The following is a 20,917-nucleotide window of genomic DNA, read 5'->3' on the forward strand; positions in this document are numbered from 1 at the left end:
CCAGTCCTGGAGGAGGAGATTCCCAGAGCCTTTAATTTGAGTCCAGCTGGGAGCAGTTCTTATTTTGGTTTTGAACCCCCAAATTTCCAGTAAGCTGCTTTTCTGGCTGGCTAGGGTTGATTGAGTCGGTAGAGAGACAGATGTAGGTGGATAATGGGGGAAGGGGGTGGTAAGTGGCACAGCTATTGCCTTCGTGAGAGGCAACGATGCCGATGCCGTATAAGTACTGCCAGTCCCCATTCAGTGAGCAAGCGGTGAGTCAGGGGCAGGTACTGAGTCAGCAAGAAGGCGGACGGGTAGGTGGGTGGGTAGAGCACCCTGGCTAGCTCAGTACAAACCACTCAGCTGCACCGTTGCACTCAGTTCCCTGTGGGAAAGTTGCAGGCAGTGGTTCAGACTGCTGCATCAATTTCTCCCCTTCCCATGCAATTCCCCTGGCTCCTTTTTTGAGCCAGTGGGGCTTCAGAGAGGGTCCCTGCCCATAGCTTCTGATGGCCAGATATTTTCCTGACGTGTTTATGAATCTACTTGCAAACGCTACCTCTCTGTGAGGTGTGATAATAAAAGAAGAGGAATAAAAACAGCTGATGAAGGTAGAGACAGCCCTTCAGCCTGTCTCACCCCAAAGATACCACTCATGCAGTCAGGGAGGTGGTGAAAGGTAGGAGGGGGGAGAGAGAAAAGAAAGAAAGAAAAATAGAAATGAGGTAGAAACGAGAACGAGAGAGAGAAAATATTTGAGAGATGAAAAGAAATTACCATACGGCAGGATCCTGTTATTCAACCTAATTTTCAAAGGACTGCAGCTGTCGCACTGAGATAATCTGTTAATTATAACAGTCATTGTGTTTTGGCAATGGAAGAAAAAAACAGGCTCTAAACAAGGCAAGGTAGTGGGGAAAAGAGAGGGGAGGCAGGGCTGTGTCGAAATGCATGTCAGATGTTAGCTTGAAATGTAGGTGGGTGAGCTGGCCGGGAGGAGGGTCCCTTCCCAGCAAGGCTGAGCTGTGCCACTGCCTTGCAGGTGGAGGATGGAAGGAAGGTAGAAGTACCCATGTAGAAACGTAGTGCCCTGTCCAGTGTGGGGCTACTCCCCTTGCTGAATCAAGGCATGCATTGACCAGAGGAAGAGCTTTGAGGGGCTGAAATGTCCCCATTAGCCTGTGCTGCCGCAGCATTTCACTCTTGGGTCACCTAAAACAGCTTCCCCACACCTTTCCTCTGCTTCTGCCCTACACCAGGTTTGGACTGCTGTATTTGAACCACCCTCTGTAACAGCCTCTGCTTCTGGTTGACCCTCCATTTGCAGAAATCCTGATCACAGGGGCTGCCCCATCTTTTTACATCTTGCGGATTAATGACTGTGGATAACAACACATGACTGTCAGAGACACCCTGTCTGGGAAGGTCATGCAAGGGCAGTCCCTTCCTCTCACAGAAGTGGTGGCTTAACCTCCAGAATTTTCATGCTGGAGTGGCTGCTTGTCCTACTTGGAGAGAGGTCTCACTGCCAGCGAGGGAACCTCTCTCAGATGGCGCCCAGGGCAAGGTTGACTGGAAGGCAAGAGAATGTTGAAGGATGCTTGAATGCCAGTGCTTGTGCTCTGCACGAGTTTGCAGGCCTGGAGGTACCCTACACAGGACAAATGGCTGCCAGTCACCTCGTGAAGTGATTGCCACTCCAGGACCTATGTGATTCCTTAGGCTCTGAGTCCCTCCAGTAAGAGACAGCAGTGAGCTATAAAGAAGGACCCATGCCCTTTCCTGCCCTACCTGCAGGGTAGCATGTTTGAGGGCACTCCAAACTGGCACCACTGGGTTGCTGAGGATGTATGCAGCACCCAGAAATACTGGAGGTATGCTTGGTTTGAGTCAGGGCATCGCTCCAATAGCTTGTGGTCTTGCTGTTCATAGCCAGATTGGTGAAAGCCAGTTGTTGTTGCAGTAAATAGAGCAGCAAGGCTAGCACAAGACAGCAGAGACATCACAATGACCCTGAGGGGATGGAGGTCTTCGCAGTGACATCACATATAGGCCAGGAATTTTTCCTGGTCTCATGCCAAACATGCTGCATGGGAGCATACAACAGACACAGTGCCCCCACCCTGCTCCCTGCAACAGCTCCCTCCCATGCACCCAAAGCCCCCATTCCAGGCCTGTTACCTGCAGCAGCTTACACACACATTCATGCAGAGCTGCCACTCCTGTCCCTTTACCCCTTGCCAGCTCACAGAGAGCAGAGGTCATTCCTTGTCCCCTGCAGCAGCTCCTTCCCACATGCCTGCCCTCACACACTGCTCCCTACAGTGATTCACATCAGGGGACACATACAGAAGGAGTGCTCCCACCTCTTTTCCTACAGCCTTTCTCCCATGCACACACTCGCACAACCATGGTTGTCTCCCATGATCCACGCACCCCCACATGCAGCCCGCGCTCCCATCCCGTCCCCTACGGCGCTTGTCACACAGCCAAACACTCCCACCCCTTTCTCCACAGTGACTACTTCATGCAAACACACATGCATACACATATACACTCACAAACAGCGCTTTGCCTGGTTCTCCATGGCAATTCCTCCCTCCCCAGGAGCTGGCACTCATTCTTTGCTTCACAGAGTGATTAACCCACATATGCTCCCAGCCCACACATCCACCCCATCATCCATAGTGACTCCTCCACATGTACACCCCCTCCACCTCGCACTCCTGGAGCCGACACTGCCACCTCTTTCTCTGCAGTGACTGCAGCCATGCACGTGCACAAGGCAGAGCCAGCCTTGCTGTTGCCCTCCCTATGGCCGGTCCCTGCAGACAGTCACACAGAGCCCATGCTCCCTCCCCATGGCCAACAGGAATTATTTCTAAGCCTTTCTACTGCCTCATGTCTGGGCTCGTGGGATGACAACAAGGGAGGGGGTGATGTTTCCCAGGCCCCCCTTTCCCTTCTGGAGGAAAAGAGCTGAAGGCAACCTTATTGCTGATAATATTTTTTTATGGCACCTGTAATCTCTTAACATTCTCTTCTACCTGAAGAATGCAGTTCCCTAAGCCCACCCCCATGTACAGGCTTCTGTGGACTGCTGTTGCAGGCTGTCTGGGTGGAGCTGGCTTGATGCAAATCCCCCTTAATCTTCAATAATCATATTAATATAAAAGGTAACCATTTCACTTTGGAAAACAAAAGTGGCTTTCTGGCCTGCCAGGGAACCACTGGCATATGAAAGACCTTTCTGCCAGTATTTATCACTCTAAAATAAGATTTATGCTTCTAAAGCTCCCTCTTTTCTTTCATGCTTATGAGCTGCTTCATTTTTCTCCCCTGAGCCTTCCCATTCTCTCTCTCTTGCTGCCTAACAAATTAGGCATCTAATCGCTGTTGGGGAGGCGCGATGGGAGAGCAGGGGGTTTATATACAGCATCGTGTTGGGTTTTTTTCATGGTTAGTCTTTAAGCTGTTTGGACAGAAGAGGTTTGGAGTCAATGGCTGTGCATTTCTTTGAGTCTGGGAGCGTGTGTATGGCATCTGAATTCTTCCCATGCCCCAAATTGGCCAAAGGGCAGGACTGCAGAGCAGCATGTCCTTGGGGCAATACTATAACCTATATTTCAGCCCTTTCCCCTTCCCCTTCTCCATCGTTTCTGGATGGAATTTGATCTTTGTGAGCATCCTTGCAGTGGTGTCCTGCAAGAAGCAGCTGAGACCTTGTTTGGCTTTTTGTGCTTCCTCACCGCAGTGTCCTGCTGGGATCCTAGTGCTTTGGGCTTCCTCATGTCAAGGACAGATGGAGTTTGGGAGCTGCAGTCTTCCTCCTGACTCATGGTAGGGCAAGCCCAGCTTTCAGAGGGATGATTTTTTGTCCAATGGGCACTGTGGATTTGTATATGCTGAAATGAACCTGACCAGAGTTGAAGTGTGAGATTTCTCTCGCAACAGCATTCTACCAAAATTCACAGAGCCTCTAATGTTGAGTGGACACCCTTCAGCAGAACTCAGAAATCAGTTCAACCCCTGTAAGGGATAAAGGCTTCGTATGGTTAGTGACATGGGAACACCATTTTGGCGTGGCTTTCTAGTGTGGCTCTACAGCTCCTGTGACCTCGATTTTTGAAGCTACAGGGCCAATTTTAAACAAACGTGACATTGGGATGGAACTCAAAGATGTTGAGATCTTATGTGTTCCATGAAATAGGGGAATAAATTAGAGAATAGAGAACATGAAAGAGCAACCTTTACTGAGACCCATTAAAAGAAAGAGTATTGTGTGAGCTCAACCCTTGGTGAACATCAGAGAATCTGCAGTAGAAGGTGTTCTCTGTCTCTCTTTCTCTCTCACAAATGTCTTCCGTGCCACAAAACTGCAGGTCATCTTGCTTTCTTCTCCCTCTTCTCTTGGTCTCCGACTTCCCAGGGCTTCTGAAGCACCTCTGGGCACAGTCACAGGTTCTTTACTGCGTGACTTGATGGTAACTCCTGCAATAAACAGGAACATCCCTGGAAGCAGCAGGGCTGAGAGAGAAGGGGCTGCTGTTGTGTAAGTGTCAGAGCAGTGCTCAAAGCTTCTCCCATGGCACTATACTTGCACTATAGCCAGGTGCGAAAGCAAAGAGAATCTCTGGGTGGTGATTTGAAGTGTCTACAGTGATGCTCAGACCATTGTGTATTACAGAAACTACCCAGCAGGTACAGAGGGTCCCTTCAAGTAGAGCACCAAATCCCATTGTCAAGCACCCCTGGGAAAGGCCACTCTTCCAGAAAATAGTTAGAGGACTCCTAGAAGGATCTTAAAGCCAAGAAGGAGAGTCAGAGCCCCCTGGAGATGATGTTTGTGCCTTGAGGCCTGCCAGGAGCAGGCAGCACACTGAGCTGGGAAGAGGGATGATGCTCAGCTGCAGCATGAAGCTTAAGAAAGCAGCAGGAGCTTTGGCCTGGTTTCGGGGTGTCCCCAGAGGAGTCAAGAGTGTTTGGCAGGTTTTTAATGCATGCATTTGTAATGGGAGGCTCTTAGCACCGTTTAAGCAATGGTAGAACTAAGTGCAGGCTTTTCCAGTGCATGGAGCCCCAGGAGGACAAGGTTGACAAGGTCAGAATTTCAGGCCCAAATTGCTGCTGTATGTAGCTTTTCTGGTTTCTTTGTATTCTCTCTCAGTTTTGGCCCTTCCACTCCCTTGGGCCCCATCTTGCCTCTGTCCCTCCTATCCTGCCTGTCCATACTTTCACTGGTTGCATTTTAACCTGTCCTCAACCTGGTCATCTAATTAGTGACTCTAATCCTGTGTCTCCCCTTGTGCCACCTTGATGTCCAAGTCAAAGGGATGTCTGTGGCCACCAGGACACCCAGCTTCTGACTCAGATTTTGGCTCTTCTCCCTCTGTTTCACCTTCCCTTCTCTTTCCTCTGAAGAGCGGAACCATCCCTCCCTGTGGCCTTCTGGTTTTCTCCAAACAAAGTGGTGCAAAGAAACACTGAGGCAGCCAGTAGCGAGCAATAAACAAGAGCGGAGAATAAAATCGTGGGGAACTCAGAGCTGATGGGTTGACTTTGTGCCAGCCAAGGAGAGTACAGCCATTCGTGAGTGCAATGTCACAACTGCTCCTTGATGCTCTCAAGTACATGAGGATGGCCAGAAGCTCATTGTAAGACCCACCTTGGGTGACACTGAAGAGTGTTGGAACCCTACATCTGGGTAAGACCAGCACATGGAAGTGGTGATCTTGTACCTTTCCTGTAAAACATATCCCATGTCCCAACTTTTCCTCTTGCCCATGAGTTCTCCACAGCTCTCGTATCCCCTTCCTTGGCTCTCCTCTGTGATGGAGTTGTTCATCCTTGCTTTCCCTGCCTACCTTCCATCCCTGCACCTTCTTGCTCTGTTGCCTGAGAAGCAAGGGAGGGAAACAGCCAACTCCATTGTCAGCACCTTTCCAGCCAGCAAAAAGGACAGTGTTGCTTCCTTGTGCTGTTGGACTCCAATGCTATATGATTTATGTTCATTTGGCTGTAGACAGCTGAGGGAGGGCATGGTGCTGCCCCCCATTCCTTGCTTCCCTTTGACTATAAAACGCCAGAGTCAGGAAGCAGCTGCTCCCTAAAGGGCAGGGCATGTCTGTGGGGGAGCTGGCATTGGCCTGAAATGGGGTCCTGGGCCATGGGCAGGGGTGCAGTAGGCCACAGATTGGGCTGGCCTCAGGGCCCTTGAAACCAGCGTGACAGCAGGGAGACAGGAGCTCTTGGGGGAAGAATGGTAGGGTCTGTGTGTTTCTCACAAAAACTCCCCTAACTGGGGGACCCAAGGGGAGCAAGGATTTTGGCTTGAGGAATGGCTTGACCCTTCCTTTGGCCTGTGGGTGAGGCAAGGCTACACGGCCAAGGTGGGAAGTGGACAGGAAGTAGTCTCTGCATGGTCCCCTTGTTTTTGACACATAGCAAGGATAAACACCACTTTCATATCCATCTACCCCCTAACTCACTCACCTCTTCCCTTTGCAGGCTAGTAGGACATCTGCCCTTATAAACCCTCACTGTTCTGCCTGAGTGTAGCTCCTTGGGAGGGATGGGGTGGCTCTCAGCAATTGCTGGGGCTGCTGCAGAGAAACATGGTCCTGGCCTCAGAGTTTCTCTCTGTGCACCATGAACAAACTACAGCAAGCAATGGTGACTTCAGCACACCATTTGGAGCAGCCTGCACTACTAGAAGGGGTCAATGTAAGGGAGCTGGGATGTTCCTGTATGGACTTGGATATTGTGCAGAATATTTGGTGAGGTGAGACAGGCATAATGCTCAGAGAAGGATGCTGGCTAAAATTAGGGCAAAACTTTCTACTGCTAGCTCAGGGGCTGCTCCTGGCCTCTTCTTAGGGTGGACATACCAATATGCAAAAAGCATGATAGTATCTTCCACTCCTTTGTTCAGTGGAAGAGATCAGGCAAAGTGAAGGAGCAGTAGAGAGGAAAGTAAAGGGACAGAGATGGTGGGGAGGATCGTATCTGCACAGAGTCACCTCTGGAAATGGTGGGACAAGGCGGGGGACTGGCGTTGAGGAATATCAGAGGCCTGTGGGTCCCAACCTTTAGATGTGCCTCCTATTTGATGCATCTGGGGAAACAGTGTCAGGAAATTATTTCTCATTGGATTGCAAGGCTGAGAAACAAAGCAACAGACTGTAGAAACCTCTGCCTTCTGCTTCAGTGCAGGCTGAGGCAAAGCTGGGGCAGCAGCTGGAGGCCCTCATATGACAACCATAAGTGACATGAGTTTGGTGGCCTCAGCTGTGGGCAACAGAGGCTTTCTCTCTGTCTTTTCCATTGGTCTAGCTCTTCTCCCCCTCCCCTTCTCTGTCTTGGCTTTACTTTTTGGATTATTGAATATTTAAGTGTTTCTCTGTGACACTATCTCTGATCCCTTAATCCAGCTGGCCTGGTAATTCCACAGACCCAAATCAGCTCAGATTTCTCCACGGACGTAAGCCTTGTTCCTCAAGGGTTCACTCCTCCCTCATTTATCTTCCTTCATTTTATTTCTGCCCTTTGTGTCTCCGTGCTAGAAATTGGTTCAGCTTTTGCAGCAAAAGCTTCGGCAATATCTTTAGTGAGCAGCGTCACCCCAAAATAAAGAGGGCCAGAGGAGATCTTTATTTTTCATTAGCCAAGAATCTTTTTATCTTTTTTTTTTATTTATTTTATTGTTTTCTTTCTCCTCAAAATTAAAAAGAAAAAAAAACAGCACAGTGCTCACATGTTTTATCTGCTGCATGAAATTATTTCCTTTGCTCTGCCTGAGGACACCTCTGCCAATCTCCTGTTTCAGCACAGTGGGAGAAGGGTTGAAGCTGTAGCTGGAGAGAAAGGTGGTCCAGGCTGCCCTTTCCAGTCAGAACCAGGAGCTTACCCAGAGCCCAGAAATACATTTTTTGTGGTTTAACAAGCAAATGTCATGTTGTCTGCACGGTGTGTTTTCTCACAAAGGGGCAGTGTTCATAGCCCCCAAGGAGGTTGTAAAGTATGAAGGTGTACGCTGTGCCCCTCTCTGTGGTGGGGGTTAGGTGGGTGATGTGCTTCAGCTCAGGACTGCTGGCACTACTGAGTGAGAGACTGAGGGCTGCTATTTGACACACTGCCTGCACCCTGCTCCCCACCTCCCCATCATGCTCAAGACAGACTGGTTTACCTCAACAGCATTGTCCATGCACCAAGAGGCAGGAACAATTTTTAGAGCAGAAGTGGTTACACGTGGCTTGAATTATTTATCCCTCTTGCATCAAGGGAGGAAGCAAGAAAAAAAAAATTTTTTTTTTTTGAGGAGGGAAGCTTGTCTTCATTTTCCCTGCTTCACGCATTCTGTGTAAAATATTTTCAGGCAGCTGAAAATTCATGGCTTTGGCTGTGCTTAGGGCTTGCCTTTGTTTACACTAGGAGTTTTGAGCCCCCGCAATAACAGTTTTATATTTCCCACTCTCCCTTCCCTTCCCCTTCTACTCCCACGCCACTACCTTCTCCCAGGTCTCTGGCTGTGATCACACTACTTAAGGAAGCCCAGATACCCTTCTGCATACCCCTGATATGAGATTACACATCGTGAGGGTTCCCTTCTCAAAGGCTTATCAGCATGACAGGCACTACCACTCCTCTCCTATTTGCACCTCCCCTAATGCTGTCTTTTCCTCATATCCCTTTTCTCATGAAACACTGCTATCTATACTCTTATCTCAAAGACCCTTCCAACTGATGTCTCCTCTTGTCTCCTCTCTGTTTTCTTTTCCAGATTCCAGTGACAGATGGATCTTTCTTGTGCGCACTTGCTCTTTCCCTCTCTTTATTTTTGTTTTCGACATGTTTGATCTGAAGCTCTGAAGCTTCTCAAAGGGAACCCGGTAAAGAAGGAAGAGAAGGAAGAGAAACTGAAGGAGCGTGAGCAGCAGAAGAGGCAGCCCTGCCTTGTTCATCCAGATCACACTGTGAAGGGGCAGGGGAAGACTAGAGCAGAGGGAGGACTTGTGTTTGTTTTGGGGTGGGTTCAGTGTGGGTGGGGGGTGGGAGGGAGAAAAGTGGAAAAGGTATGTGAGTCGCTCATGAGCATCAAAGAAGATTTATTATCCCCAGCCTGAAATTTTGTTTAGAAAAGAAGCACAAAGTAGTTCCCTTCCAGACCAAACATCCATGGTCATAGATTTTGGGTGTTCTGGAAGAAGATTGCATGTGTTCCCCCTCCTCCATGCTCGTGGCTTGACCCAGAGGGCAAGAAGAAATAATGGTGATGACACCTGATAGGACTGGGGTGCTCATGCCCTTCCATTGCTAAACCCCAGCTACTGCCCCTTAGTTTCCTTTTGCTGTGGTCCTGAGTTTTTTGTTGGGGATTTTTTTCCCCGTCCTGATGAGGGCACCACTGCAGACCATGCTGTGCCTGGGGTTGTGGGCAGCTGCTCTGCTCTGCTTGTTTTCCCCTGGTACCGTACGAGGTGACTGCTGGCTGATTGAGGGGGACAAAGGTTACGTGTGGCTGGCCATCTGCAGCCAGAACCAGCCTCCATATGAGACAATCCCCCAACATATCAACAGTACGGTGCACGACTTGCGTCTGAACGAGAATAAGCTCAAAGTGGTGCTGTACTCCTCCCTCAACCGCTTCGGCAACCTGACTGATTTGAACCTGACCAAGAATGAGATCTCCTACATTGAGGATGGGGCTTTCATGGGCCAGTCAAACCTCCAGGTTTTACAGCTGGGCTACAACAAACTCACTAACCTGACAGAGGGCATGTTGCGGGGCATGGCCCGTCTCCAGTTCCTCTTTGTGCAGCACAACCTAATTGAGCTGGTCACCCCTACTGCCTTCAATGAATGCCCCAGCTTGATTAGCATTGACCTGTCATCTAACCGTCTCAGCCGTCTGGAGGGGAACACATTCACCAGCTTGAGCAATCTGATGGTGTGTGAGCTGGCTGGCAACCCCTTCAACTGTGACTGTAGCCTCTACAGCTTTCTTAACTGGCTGGCTCTCTTCAACAACGTCACCAAGAACTATGACCGCCTCCAGTGTGAGACTCCAAGGGAGTTTGCTGGGTATCCACTTCTGGTACCCCGTCCTCACCACAACCGCAATGCCATCACCATCTTCCAGTCCATGTGCAGAGGTGGCACCATTCCCTCCCTCTCCAGGGTCAACCCCACTCCTTATACCCCTGACTCCCAGCGAGACCTGGATGAGGGTTCAGCCATCAGCCCTGGGGACTTCCTCTCTGTCAAGCCTCCAGCCTCCTCCACCACTGACTCCTCATTCAGTCCCAGCATCAAGCTACATGACGTCACCATCACTTCAGCCATTCTGATGGTAACCATCCCCATGCCCTACAGTAAGATGTATGTGCTGGTCCAATACAACAACAGCTACGTTTCTGACATAGCAACACTGAAGAGCAAGAAGGAATATGTTACTGTCAACAAGCTGAAGGCCCACACTGATTATACATTCTGTGTGGCCTCTATCCGCAACAACAGGCGTTACAACCATACTTGCCTGACCTTTGCAACCCGGAGCAAAGGCAGGGAGGACCCTATTTCCAGTACTTCCACCACCACACACTATATCATGACCACCCTGGGTTGCCTCTTTGGGATGGTCATTGTCCTGGGGGTGGTGTACTACTGCCTGCGAAAGCGGAGGATGCAGGAGGAGAAACAGAAGTCCCTCAATGTCAAAAAGACCATTCTGGAAATGCGTTATGGATCAGATATTGATACCAGTACCATGGTCCATCCTTCCCAGAAGCTGGGTGAGCCACCTGTCATTCCTGTCTCACGGATGTCCTCCATCCCTTCCATGATTGGAGAGAAGTTACCCCCATCAAAGTCAATAGAAGCTGGGATGGAGACTCCTAAAGTCACCACTAAAGGTAACTACATTGAGGTGAGGACTGGTGGTGGGGATGGGCTGGAGAGAGCCCAGCGGGATGAGGACCTGAGGGAGCTTGACAATGGGCAAGGCTCAGCTGCTGAGATCTCTACTATAGCCAAGGAGGTAGACAAGGTCAACCAGATCATCAACAACTGTATTGATGCCCTCAAGCTGGACACAGCATCCTTCCTGGGTGGTGGGACTGGTGTTGACTCAGACATGGCCTTTGAGTGCCAGTCCATCCCAGCTGGTTCCTCAAGTGGGCTAGAGCGGCCCAGCTTTCTTTCCCCACCCTACAAGGAAAGCTCCCACCACCCCTTGCAGCGCCAGCTTAGTGCTGATGCTGCTGTGGCCAGAAAGACCTGCAGTGTCTCCTCTAGTGGTTCCATCAAGAGCGCCAAGGTCTTTAGCTTGGACGTGCCTGACCACCCACCACTCAGCAAGTCTGACTCCAAATACATTGAGAAGGGCAGCCCACTTAACAGCCCTTTGGATCGTCTTCCCTTGGTGTCTCCAAGCGCCATCCACCACTTGGAGGTCAAGCCTTCTTACCATTGTAGTGAGCACCGTCACTCCTTCCCGGCCCTGTACTATGAGGAAAGTGCTGACACCCTGAGCCAGCGGGTGTCATTCCTCAAGCCACTGTCCCGGTCCAAGCGAGACTCAACATACTCCCAGCTCTCCCCCAGACACTACTTCTCAGGCTACTCCTCCAGCCCTGAGTATTCATCAGAGAGCACCCACAAGATCTGGGAGCGATTCCGGCCTTACAAGAAGCATCACAGGGAGGAGGTTTACATGGCAGCTGGGCACGCCCTGCGGAAGAAAGTTCAATTTGCCAAGGATGAGGATCTGCATGACATCCTGGATTACTGGAAAGGAGTCTCTGCTCAGCAGAAGCTGTGACTCTTCCTCACAAGGAAACAATACAAACCAAGACCCCCCTCCATGAACCAGAAAAATAAGCCACTTGACTGTGAAAAATAAACCAACAGCAAAATACTCCTGACAAATACAAAACTGACAAAATCTTTTCTTAAAGTTTACAACAACAACAGAAAACTCTCTCACACACAGACACACACACAGACACACACACACACACACACACACCGAATTGTCTCTACTGTGTTATGGGGACCATTGTTCTGCCTGCAGATGGTTGGGAGGAGCGTCCTGCTCTAACACTGTGGTAACAATATTGGAGTGTGGGTGGGTGGGAATGGCCTGGGAGTGGGTGGTGGTGGTGGCAGGGGAAGGGCAGGAATGGACACTCACTGGACATGAAACTCAGATGCGAACTATTCCTCTTTCTGTTCCTGTTGTGGGCTGATTTTTGCTTTTGGGTAGGAGGGCAGGACTTTGGCTTAGAAAGCTTCCCCTGTCTACCCTGATGCGCCTGCTATTTCAAATCTTCCATCACTAACTTTTCCCTCATTTTCTTTGGCAGTGGAGGCTTTTCTCTCTCTCCCATCCCCTTCCAAGACAGGTGGAATTTGTTGGAAGAAGTTCTCTCACTCTTTTTCCTTTGCCCTTTCCTACCCCTCTCTATTAAGGCTCCCTAGGCTTGCACTTTCTGTCTAGGTACTTCATGAGCCTCCATCCTCCTCAGAGGAAGGAGAGAACATGTGAAGGACCAAGGGAGGTAGGACCTGCCATATAATAGGCTCTGTGCCCTTGCTGTTCCTCCTCCTTCCCTTCTCATGCCATGTTGCTGCTGTTGAACACCAGCAATTCTGGAGTGACAGGCATTCTCCAGGCCTGCTCAGAGCCAGTTTTCTGCCAGTTGGTGGGGGGAAAAGGGTTATGAATGTTCTCTTCATTATGGCAAGCCAGGTCCTCAAGGAGTGGTGGAGGAAAATGTAGGAAGGTCTGGTCTCCCAGAGATATAAAGGGTTCCCATCTCTCCATGAATGTCACAGGTCAGAGATCCTCCCCACCATACACACCTATGCTCAGGCTGCCCTTGTGCAGTAAGTTTAATACTCTCTGTTCATGTCCCCGTTTCTATGAGGAAGGGACCTGGAGAGGAGCTCAGCAGAACAAGTTCTACATGAAGCTTCTGCAGCTCTTCCCAACTGGCTTGCACCATGGGCTCTGGGGTGGGTGGGTAGGTGTGCATGAGAAGAGCATCACCCAACCTCCTCACTTCCTCGTGGATGTGAAGAATAGGATTTCAGTTGCTCACCTCACTGGGTTGGCCTCACAGAAAGTCTTCCTCTTAGGCCATGGACATCCTGGCATGGATAGGAGACAGCCTAGGGTGAAGACAGGGTCACAGGAAACAAATGGGATGTGAGAATAAGGCCTGGGTGTAGCCCCAGAAAGGTGGCCCTGGTAGAAGCTCCCTGTGTGTTCAGCCACATTTTGTGTGCCAGGATAGAAGAAGACACCAGCCTCTGGTGGATGGCAGTGTTGCTTTGACTGCTTAGAGGCCCTCATGAGAGTCAGAGCAACATATCACTTCCTAACTTCTCCACCTCCTCACAGTTAGGTGTTACAAACTTTTCTTAGGGATCCTTTCGTATCTTGGCAAAACCCCAGTTTCACTTGTTAGGTCTCAGCCTCTGTCCCTTGGATAGAAGATCTGCTACAGAGTTGGGAATGAGCATACTGCCCTCTCTACCTAGTCCCATTTCTAAGCAGCCCAAGAAAGCACAATCTTGGCACCATCTCCCCCAAAGTTTTGTTGTCAGGCAGGGGTGCTGCCTATTAAGCATGTCTTTATGCAGCACAGCGAGCCTCCTCTCCATGAACTGCCCTACCCCTGACAGTTGTTCACCTCTATCCAGATGAGGATGAGGGCCTCTCCTGTGTTGGCCCTCCCTAAGTGGTTATTTCCTCTTTGAGGTGCTCCTCAGAAGTCCCAGTGTTTTTGGGGGCCTGGGAGAAGAATGAGGGTGTAGGAGCTTCTCTGGGAGGAATTTGCATGCTGTGTACAAAGAACTTACCTGTTATCTGTCAAGTAGTAGTACTGCCAGCTGTGACAGCTGGTTTCTATGCCACTGGTGATATCATTTTGCCTTCTGTAAGTGAGGAACAGCAGTAGGCAGAGACTCCTTTTCAGTAATACAGGATGTCATGCAGATCTTGATGCAGAAAACCAGAGGGGGTATCCCAAAAGTCTAAACATGTGAAGATCTGTGGTGTTTCTTCTCATAAGGATGCTGACGGTAACAATCCTAAGCCAGGTCCTGATCCCATTGCCTCAGACTCCTTCACTGTCAGCCTGCTTCCCCACAGTAAAAGCATCATTTTGCCTTGAGTCCAGAGGTGTCCATGGTACTGACTCCACACAGTAAGAGCCAGTCCAACCCAGAGGAAAGGATGAGAGTGCACACGTATGTGTGTCTGTGTGCGTGTGCAGAAGGATGAAGGGAAGTCACAAATGGAAGTTATGTCACTGCTGCCAGGTGTCCCTCCATGTTGGGACCGTGCAGCAAATCAAGACAGGTAAATGCTGTGAGAGATGCTTAGGCACAGCAGAGCCTCTCCATCTACCACTTGGAGCAAGCCCAGTGGTCTTCCAGCATGGTAACCATCCAAGCAGAAAAGACTATTGGCTAGGGCACAGAACTGGACAGGAAAAGGAGGATGGCAGGCAAGGGGGGATGGAGTCTTTTTCCTCTCCCCACCTCTTCCCTCCCTGTGCTTCTTTGCTGTATGGTCTTGTAAACAGTTCTGCTCAATCAATACTTTAGGGAGGAGAATTGACCTGTAAAGGTTTCTGCTCCCTCTCCCTATCACCTCAACGAGGCAGAAAAGAAAGGTCAGGGATACAGCTATCATCAGGCCCTTCTTTTTCCTGTGGTAGGGGTGAGGCTGGATAGGGGGGACAAGCCATTTCTCTCCCAGTTGTAGCGCCCCACTCCAAACCAGTGGATGAAGTTTGCACAAGATGGACTGTTCTGTGGGAGGAAGAGGACAAGGAAGGGAAACAGTGTCTCACCTTCCTTCCTCCTCCCTTCTTCTTTGTCCTGCTCCCTTCCCAGGGACGAGGGCTCACAAAGTGATGCCAGCCCTGAGGGAGGAAAGCAGATTTAACGTTCTATTTGCATGACGATTTTACTGTATTTTTCTGAGCAAACACCTGTTGTGTATGTGCCAGTTTGTTGGAATTTAACCTCCTTCCTCAAAGTCTCTCCTGTCCTTGTCCCTGTTTTCTCTCCTCCTTTCATTCATCCCTGATGTGATTTTATGAGACACTCCTATCAGTTTGGGAGGGAACACGCCCCAAAGAGAACCCAACCCAATCAGCCCCATAAAACCTTTTCCTTCTTCTTTCCGGGGTCTCCCTCCCTTTACCCCAAATGTGGTTTCTCAGCTGCTTTTCAGGGTCATGTGCATAAAGGGGGATGTGTTATATACCAAAGGCCTGCTCTTTCTAGTGGCTGTCTTTTCTCCTAGTTGTTGAGAAACAGGAGTGAGGCCAATCAAGATAGATCTCGTAAGAGAAATGGTCACTACCATCCCTGTGCCCTGGTTGTTCTTTCCTGAAATCTACAAGCAAGGTTGTTCTTGGGGGAAACAAGAAATGCTTCAGCTGCAGGGAAACCTCTGATACAGTAAAAACTTGATGTGGAGCTGGTTACAATCACTTAGAAGACCTTCCACCACCTTCCTCTCATTGATTGCATGGAGCTCTGCATTAAGTTTGCCCTACGCATTCTCTACCCTGGGTGGCCCTGGCAGAGAACAGGGCATGATGAAACCTGAAAAGCCTCTTTGTTGGGAAAAAGTATGGAGAGACTGTCTGAAGTTTCTAAGCCCTCTATGGTTTGGCTTTGGCAAGTCTCTCAATGCTGCCTTCTCCCAGGGCAAAGTGGATTTCTGGGGAAGAACCAGGACCAGACTCTTTCACACTTTATTTCTGGCTTGATGACTCTTGGCAGGGACAACGGGGGTTTAGTTCACCTCACTGGAAATTGTGAAGGGTGAGGAATGAGGTTGGGTGCAGACCTGCCCTCTACCCCCAAGAAAAGACTTGGGGGGAAGACTTGGCTTGGGTTCTGCATCCAGAAGAGTGAAGGTGAGACCCTAGGTGTGCTGCTCTCATGGGGCAGAGCTCTTTCCCATACCTGATGTTGCTGCCCCAGCTTATGCTGTGGTGCCACGTTCCCTTCTCCCCCTCCCCACTCTTTCATACTGAATAAATCCCTCTCAAGGCAGGTGTGAAATATTCATGACTGACAAATGAAGAATTATGTCGGGCTGAGAAGGCCTCTGTGTGTTTGCAATGCTAATCAGCCTGCCTTCCTGGAGGAGGCTCTTCCTGGCAGGCTTGAGGGAAGAAGCAGAAGATGCAGGAAGGAAGGTGGAAAAGGAGCTGAGAAAGAGAGAGGAGTGGCAGATGCAGCAGGGATGAAGAAGGTGTGGTGAGACCAAGGAGTGGGGAGGCAAGGAGGAACAGGTAGAGGGAAATGGAGAAGGTGGACAAGAGGGACAGGCTGGAAAGACCCAGGGAAGAGATGGCCGCAGTGGAAAGAATGGGATGGTAAAGGGACAAAGGGACTAGCAAGGACAAAGGGACAACTAGGGTTCAGGGGGTTGAGGCTCTCTGAGAGAAGGTGGGGAGTTAGTCAGCAGTGCCTGGACAAAGAAATCTGGGCGGACTTCTTGATGAGCTGTGACCCCTCTCTGTAGGGCAGAGCTCAGTGCTACAGGGTGGGCAGCTGCCACACATGCAGGAGCTGGACCCAGAGCCCCAAAAGACATTTGCCATGCTTGTTGCTGACAGGAAAGCTCAGCTGCATCGGGAAGGACACACAGTCTCCAGGAGCTTGGAGAATGTCCCTTCTACCACCACCACTGCCTTCGGCACAAGCTGCAGGCAAAAAGAGCTGACGGAGCCATGTCCTCTTCCTGGAGCCAGCTTGCTGCTGACCCACCATCTGAGCAGGAGGGAGCATTCTCAGGGTGGCTCAGTGTGAGACAAACACTCTGTGCCACCCTCCACTGGGCTACAGAGGTATCTTGTAGGGCTGGCAGAGCCTGCCCCACCTCAGCCACCCACTGCCCACCCTGTATGAGACAGATGGTTTTGGGTCCTTCCCCGAAGGAAGGGGAAAGGGGAGTGTCTGTTTTGTCCCCCCTACACATGCACGCACTCCCAACCCCGTCCTTCCAGCCGCTTTGGCCTTGTACTGTGAGGGGTGTTCTTGGTCTGTATCCCCTTGACTGCCCCCGGTGTGTGCCCTGGAGAGGTGTCTCCATACCTCTCCCTGCACCATCCCACCAGGGCAGCTCTCTGCAGGGCTGCCCCAACCCATCCCCAGTCCCCGGGCGGAGATAGGGCATTCTCTGCCCAGCTTCTCCTTCTCCCACTTCTCCCACTCCCTCTCCTCCCTGCCCCACCAGGGTTAAGTCCCCCTTTTCCCCCATTATGATCCCCCTCTGTATGCCCCATCCTCTCGCGTTCGGCTTGGCCTTTGCCTCCCCCATAATTACCACCGCCACTGTGAGGCCTTGCTCTTGGGTGGCCTGTCCCCACCGCCTGCTCTCCATCTTCCCCATGGGGAGGAGGAAGGAGAGTCCATCCGGGTCAGGCCAGACCCTCCAAGGCTGGTACGGCTGGTCCATCCACAAGCACAGCATCTGGGGTGAGGGGGTGGGAAGGGGCGGGCAGCTGCCAGGCACAGAGAAGGGGGCATCAGGCCTTGAATGTAAGGAAGGGCCTGGGAGGCAGCTGCTGGGACTGGCCTCTTTGGTGTTCCTCCTTCCGTAACAACCCTGTGACCCCCTCGGTTGTGTATGGACAAATTTGAGTTGGAGTTATGTTCTTTTATTTCTTCTTCTCTTTTTTTTTTTCTTTCTTCTTTTAGATTTGTATTTCTTTCTCATTCTTTTCTTTCTTTTTTTTTTTCTCTCTTTCCTTCTTTTCCTGTTCTAAAACTGAATGGCACGAAATCGTTTTTCCTCAACTCGGAGATTCCTGTATGGAGAAAATCAATTTCTATATTTGCAATAAATTTCTTATTTAAAAAAAAAAAACTAAAAAAAACAACAAGCAAAAAATACAAAAAGCTTCTTCTGAGTCTATTTGTTCCAACCTTGTCTGGTAGAGGAGGTGGGATGAGATGGGATGGGATGGGATGGGATGGGATGGGATGGGATGGGATGGGATGGGATGGGATGGGATGGGATGGGATGGGATGCAATTGAATGGGATGGGATGCAATTGAATGGGATGGGAGAAAATGGAATATGGATGAAACTGAGAGAGCTGGGTCAGGCCATGTGAGAAGGATTCTCCCAGAAACCCAGTGGCCACCCACTACCCCCAAACACACTTCTTCTCTGCCCTTGGCTGTTCCCTTTTTTGGATACATCCTCATTTTTACAGAGTCATCAGTTCTGTCATGATACCAGTCCTCTCCTGCACTGATCAGCACTCAGTTCCTTCCCCATCCTGGGCATGCATGCAGCACTGCCTAGGTGTAGGGCAGTGCTTCCTTGCCCATCACCTACACAACAAATCCTCAGCTGGCGGTGAGAGGCATCCTCTGCTCAAGCCCCAAAGCTCTCTGGAGGAGGGTAATCCAAGGCAAGTGATCCAGCCATGGGTAATGACTGAGCAATCTGTAGCCTAATCCACCAGCAGATATCCTGATCTCAGCTCTTCCAAAGCATCAATATTTAAAGTCAAGAGTGCAGCCAGCAAACCCATGCCTATTGGTGCATTTATACACATAATTAGGCCAATTTGTGTATGGTGACATAGCAGCCATTCCCTCGCATGTCTTGTCTCTTCTCTGCCTCCAGTTTCTTAATGTTTCTAGTTTCTCCCGAGAGCAGTATGGCTCCTTGGCTCAGAAGGTTTCTTTTTTTTGCCCTGGCAGATCCAGCTTTAAATAGACAGGTTTAACCATGGCTTCTAGGCTTTCTTTTTGCATGTGCTGAACTCACAACCTCTGCTCCTCGTGTAGCAAGGGATGGGAATAAATGGTCCTAGGGAGTTGTGAATATGGACACAACAGCTCCTGGATATATATGCTACAGTAGCTGACGACTCTTATTAATGCTTGAATTGATTTCAGAGCAGACTTAGGAGCAGATGCTACTACAGGCAGATGCTTCACAGTCTGACATGTCCTCCAGTGGACTTGGGAAGAATGATTCAGTGTGGGAAGGAATGGTGCTGGGCTGTGTATGTCTGGGAGAGGGACAATGGTGCATAACAACGAGGAGCTCTTCTGTGGTTAATCAGAGTTTCATCTGCTTGGTGGAAAGCTGGATCTTTCAGTCAAAGTGGTGTTCCTGGAATCTGCATCTCTGCAGTGCGGGGATACAGGCCTTCTAAGACAGGGAATCTCAAATCTTGGGAGGAATTAATGCATAAATTATAAAATGGCGTAATCTAATCAGTAGAGAGCCCCCATGCTGTTTATTTTGTTGCTAAATTCAATTTTGTCTCCACAGTCCTTGCATTTCATTTGGTTGCTCTGCCACGGGGATGAGAAAGGACAAGATATATTTGCAAATGCTGTCTAGGGGGAGTGGGAAGCTTTGGGAAGGGAAGACTGTCAGAGCTGAAGTCATCACAAATGTCCTGAAGCCAGGTGAGGACTCTTGGGCTTGGGGGGGACACGGAGGCACTGTAGTCAGCCCCTCTGGGCCAAAATGATCTGTGATGAAAGAGTTAAGCAGTGCCTGTATTTAAATAGCCTTTGGCTGATTCCAGTCAGATACCTTAGCACTCCTCTGCTCTGCAGCATTGTGTGAGCTGGTGTGTGTCTTAGGAAGGGATGAGGTGTGAGCTGCATCTGTGAGTCTGCATCGTTCTCTCAAGTGTCTCTGGAAACAACTGTGTTCAACTGATCACAATCTCTGCAGCAAACCACACTGACCTCTGCCTCCAGAACCTGCTTGGTGGACTATGATGTCCATGGAGTCATCACGAAGTGAGAGAAGGGCTCACAGCTATGCTCTGGGCAGTGAAGGGGCTGCAGTGGGCAGTGTGAGGAAGGGAGTCATCTAGGTGGCCAGAGTGAGTTGGCCTACTAAGCAAACCCATCCTGGAGAAGAACAGTGCAGCTTTGCATAGCCTCATGTTTTAGGCTGGCTGCAGACTCAGGAAGACCATTTTGTGTTGGCTTGTGGTTAGTTAATGCTGACATGGTTATTTTCCACCCCCGTGAAGTTCGGTGACTTATCCAAGCCATAATTTGCAGCAGCACAGAAAGAACTGACTTAGCCACAGAGCCTTTTGCTGGAAATCATATGGGACAGTTGTCATCTCTTTGCCTCTGTGTGTGTGTGCGCGTGTACCTGTGTTGTGGTACGGACAGGCATGTAGGCAACATTGCCCTCTTCTGGACTGACTGCAAGGACTGGAAGAGCATCTCTGATGGAATTGCATCCTGGCAGATGAATTCTGTTTCCACTGCAAACGTAACAACATTTCTGGGTCTTGATTTCCTATCCAAATCCTAGTGACTTTGGATCAATCAGTCATGAGTCCTCAGGGTCAGACCAAGTCTAAGAGAGCAGAGTGAGGAATCCCTCCTCTCCAGATAATGCTGGCTCCAATGTAACCAGAAACCAACAGCTCTGAAGGGTAGTGAGAAAATGGATGAGGGTGTGACGGTCATGCTGCTGACCTTTGTCCTGAGGGCTGTCCCTCAAGGGGATGAGAGCAGTGCAGGCTATGGAATGGTTAGGCTGACATTTTTCCCCAGGTCTTGGATGCACTTTCAAGTAAAACACAAAGGTGTGTATTGTGCAGAGCTGGAGGACAGACTGAGAGATACACAGAGTCCAGGGGAATTTGGAGCTGTAAGTGCACAGGCCATGCCTACCCTTAGCAGGTGGTCAGGGGATGTCACTGAACAACCTGTACATCTCCCTTCTCATCCTTGGAGAAAACACAAAGTGCGAGAAGGAAAACTCAAACAGCCTGAGTGAAATATTTAGGAGTGAAAGGATAAGACAGATGGAACGAGGACTTGAATACTTTTATACAGGGGCACATACGTAGTTAAAATGATGGATTAGTATCACTGGTGCTCCCTTATATGGACAAGC

General features: G+C 49.9%; 1 protein-coding gene and 1 long non-coding RNA gene across 2 annotated transcripts in view; both read left to right on the top strand.

Moving 5' to 3' along the window:
• LOC116786733 overlaps positions 1–9,001 on the top strand; it is a 49,591-nt gene extending 40,590 nt beyond the window's left edge. Inside the window, exon 3 of the long non-coding RNA XR_004357056.1 lies at positions 8,762–9,001. This is a non-coding gene — a long non-coding RNA (uncharacterized LOC116786733). The remainder of the gene's footprint in view (positions 1–8,761) is intronic.
• Positions 9,002–9,037: 36 nt separating this feature from the next.
• ELFN2 (extracellular leucine rich repeat and fibronectin type III domain containing 2) lies at positions 9,038–17,908 on the top strand. The gene has a single exon (XM_032687637.1). The coding sequence runs from the start codon at positions 9,374–9,376 to the stop codon at positions 11,798–11,800; it is 2,427 nt and encodes an 808-aa protein (XP_032543528.1). The 5' UTR covers positions 9,038–9,373; the 3' UTR covers positions 11,801–17,908.
• Positions 17,909–20,917: the final 3,009 nt, after the last annotated feature.

The sequence above is a fragment of the Chiroxiphia lanceolata genome, chromosome 5 (assembly GCF_009829145.1).
Source record: "Chiroxiphia lanceolata isolate bChiLan1 chromosome 5, bChiLan1.pri, whole genome shotgun sequence".
NCBI classification, from domain to species: domain Eukaryota; kingdom Metazoa; phylum Chordata; class Aves; order Passeriformes; family Pipridae; genus Chiroxiphia; species Chiroxiphia lanceolata.

What these genes read in the sequence shown, in the direction of transcription:
- ELFN2 (XM_032687637.1), top strand. Translation starts at nt 9,374, where the DNA reads ATGAGGGCACCACTGCAGACCATGCTGTGCCTGGGGTTGTGGGCAGCT.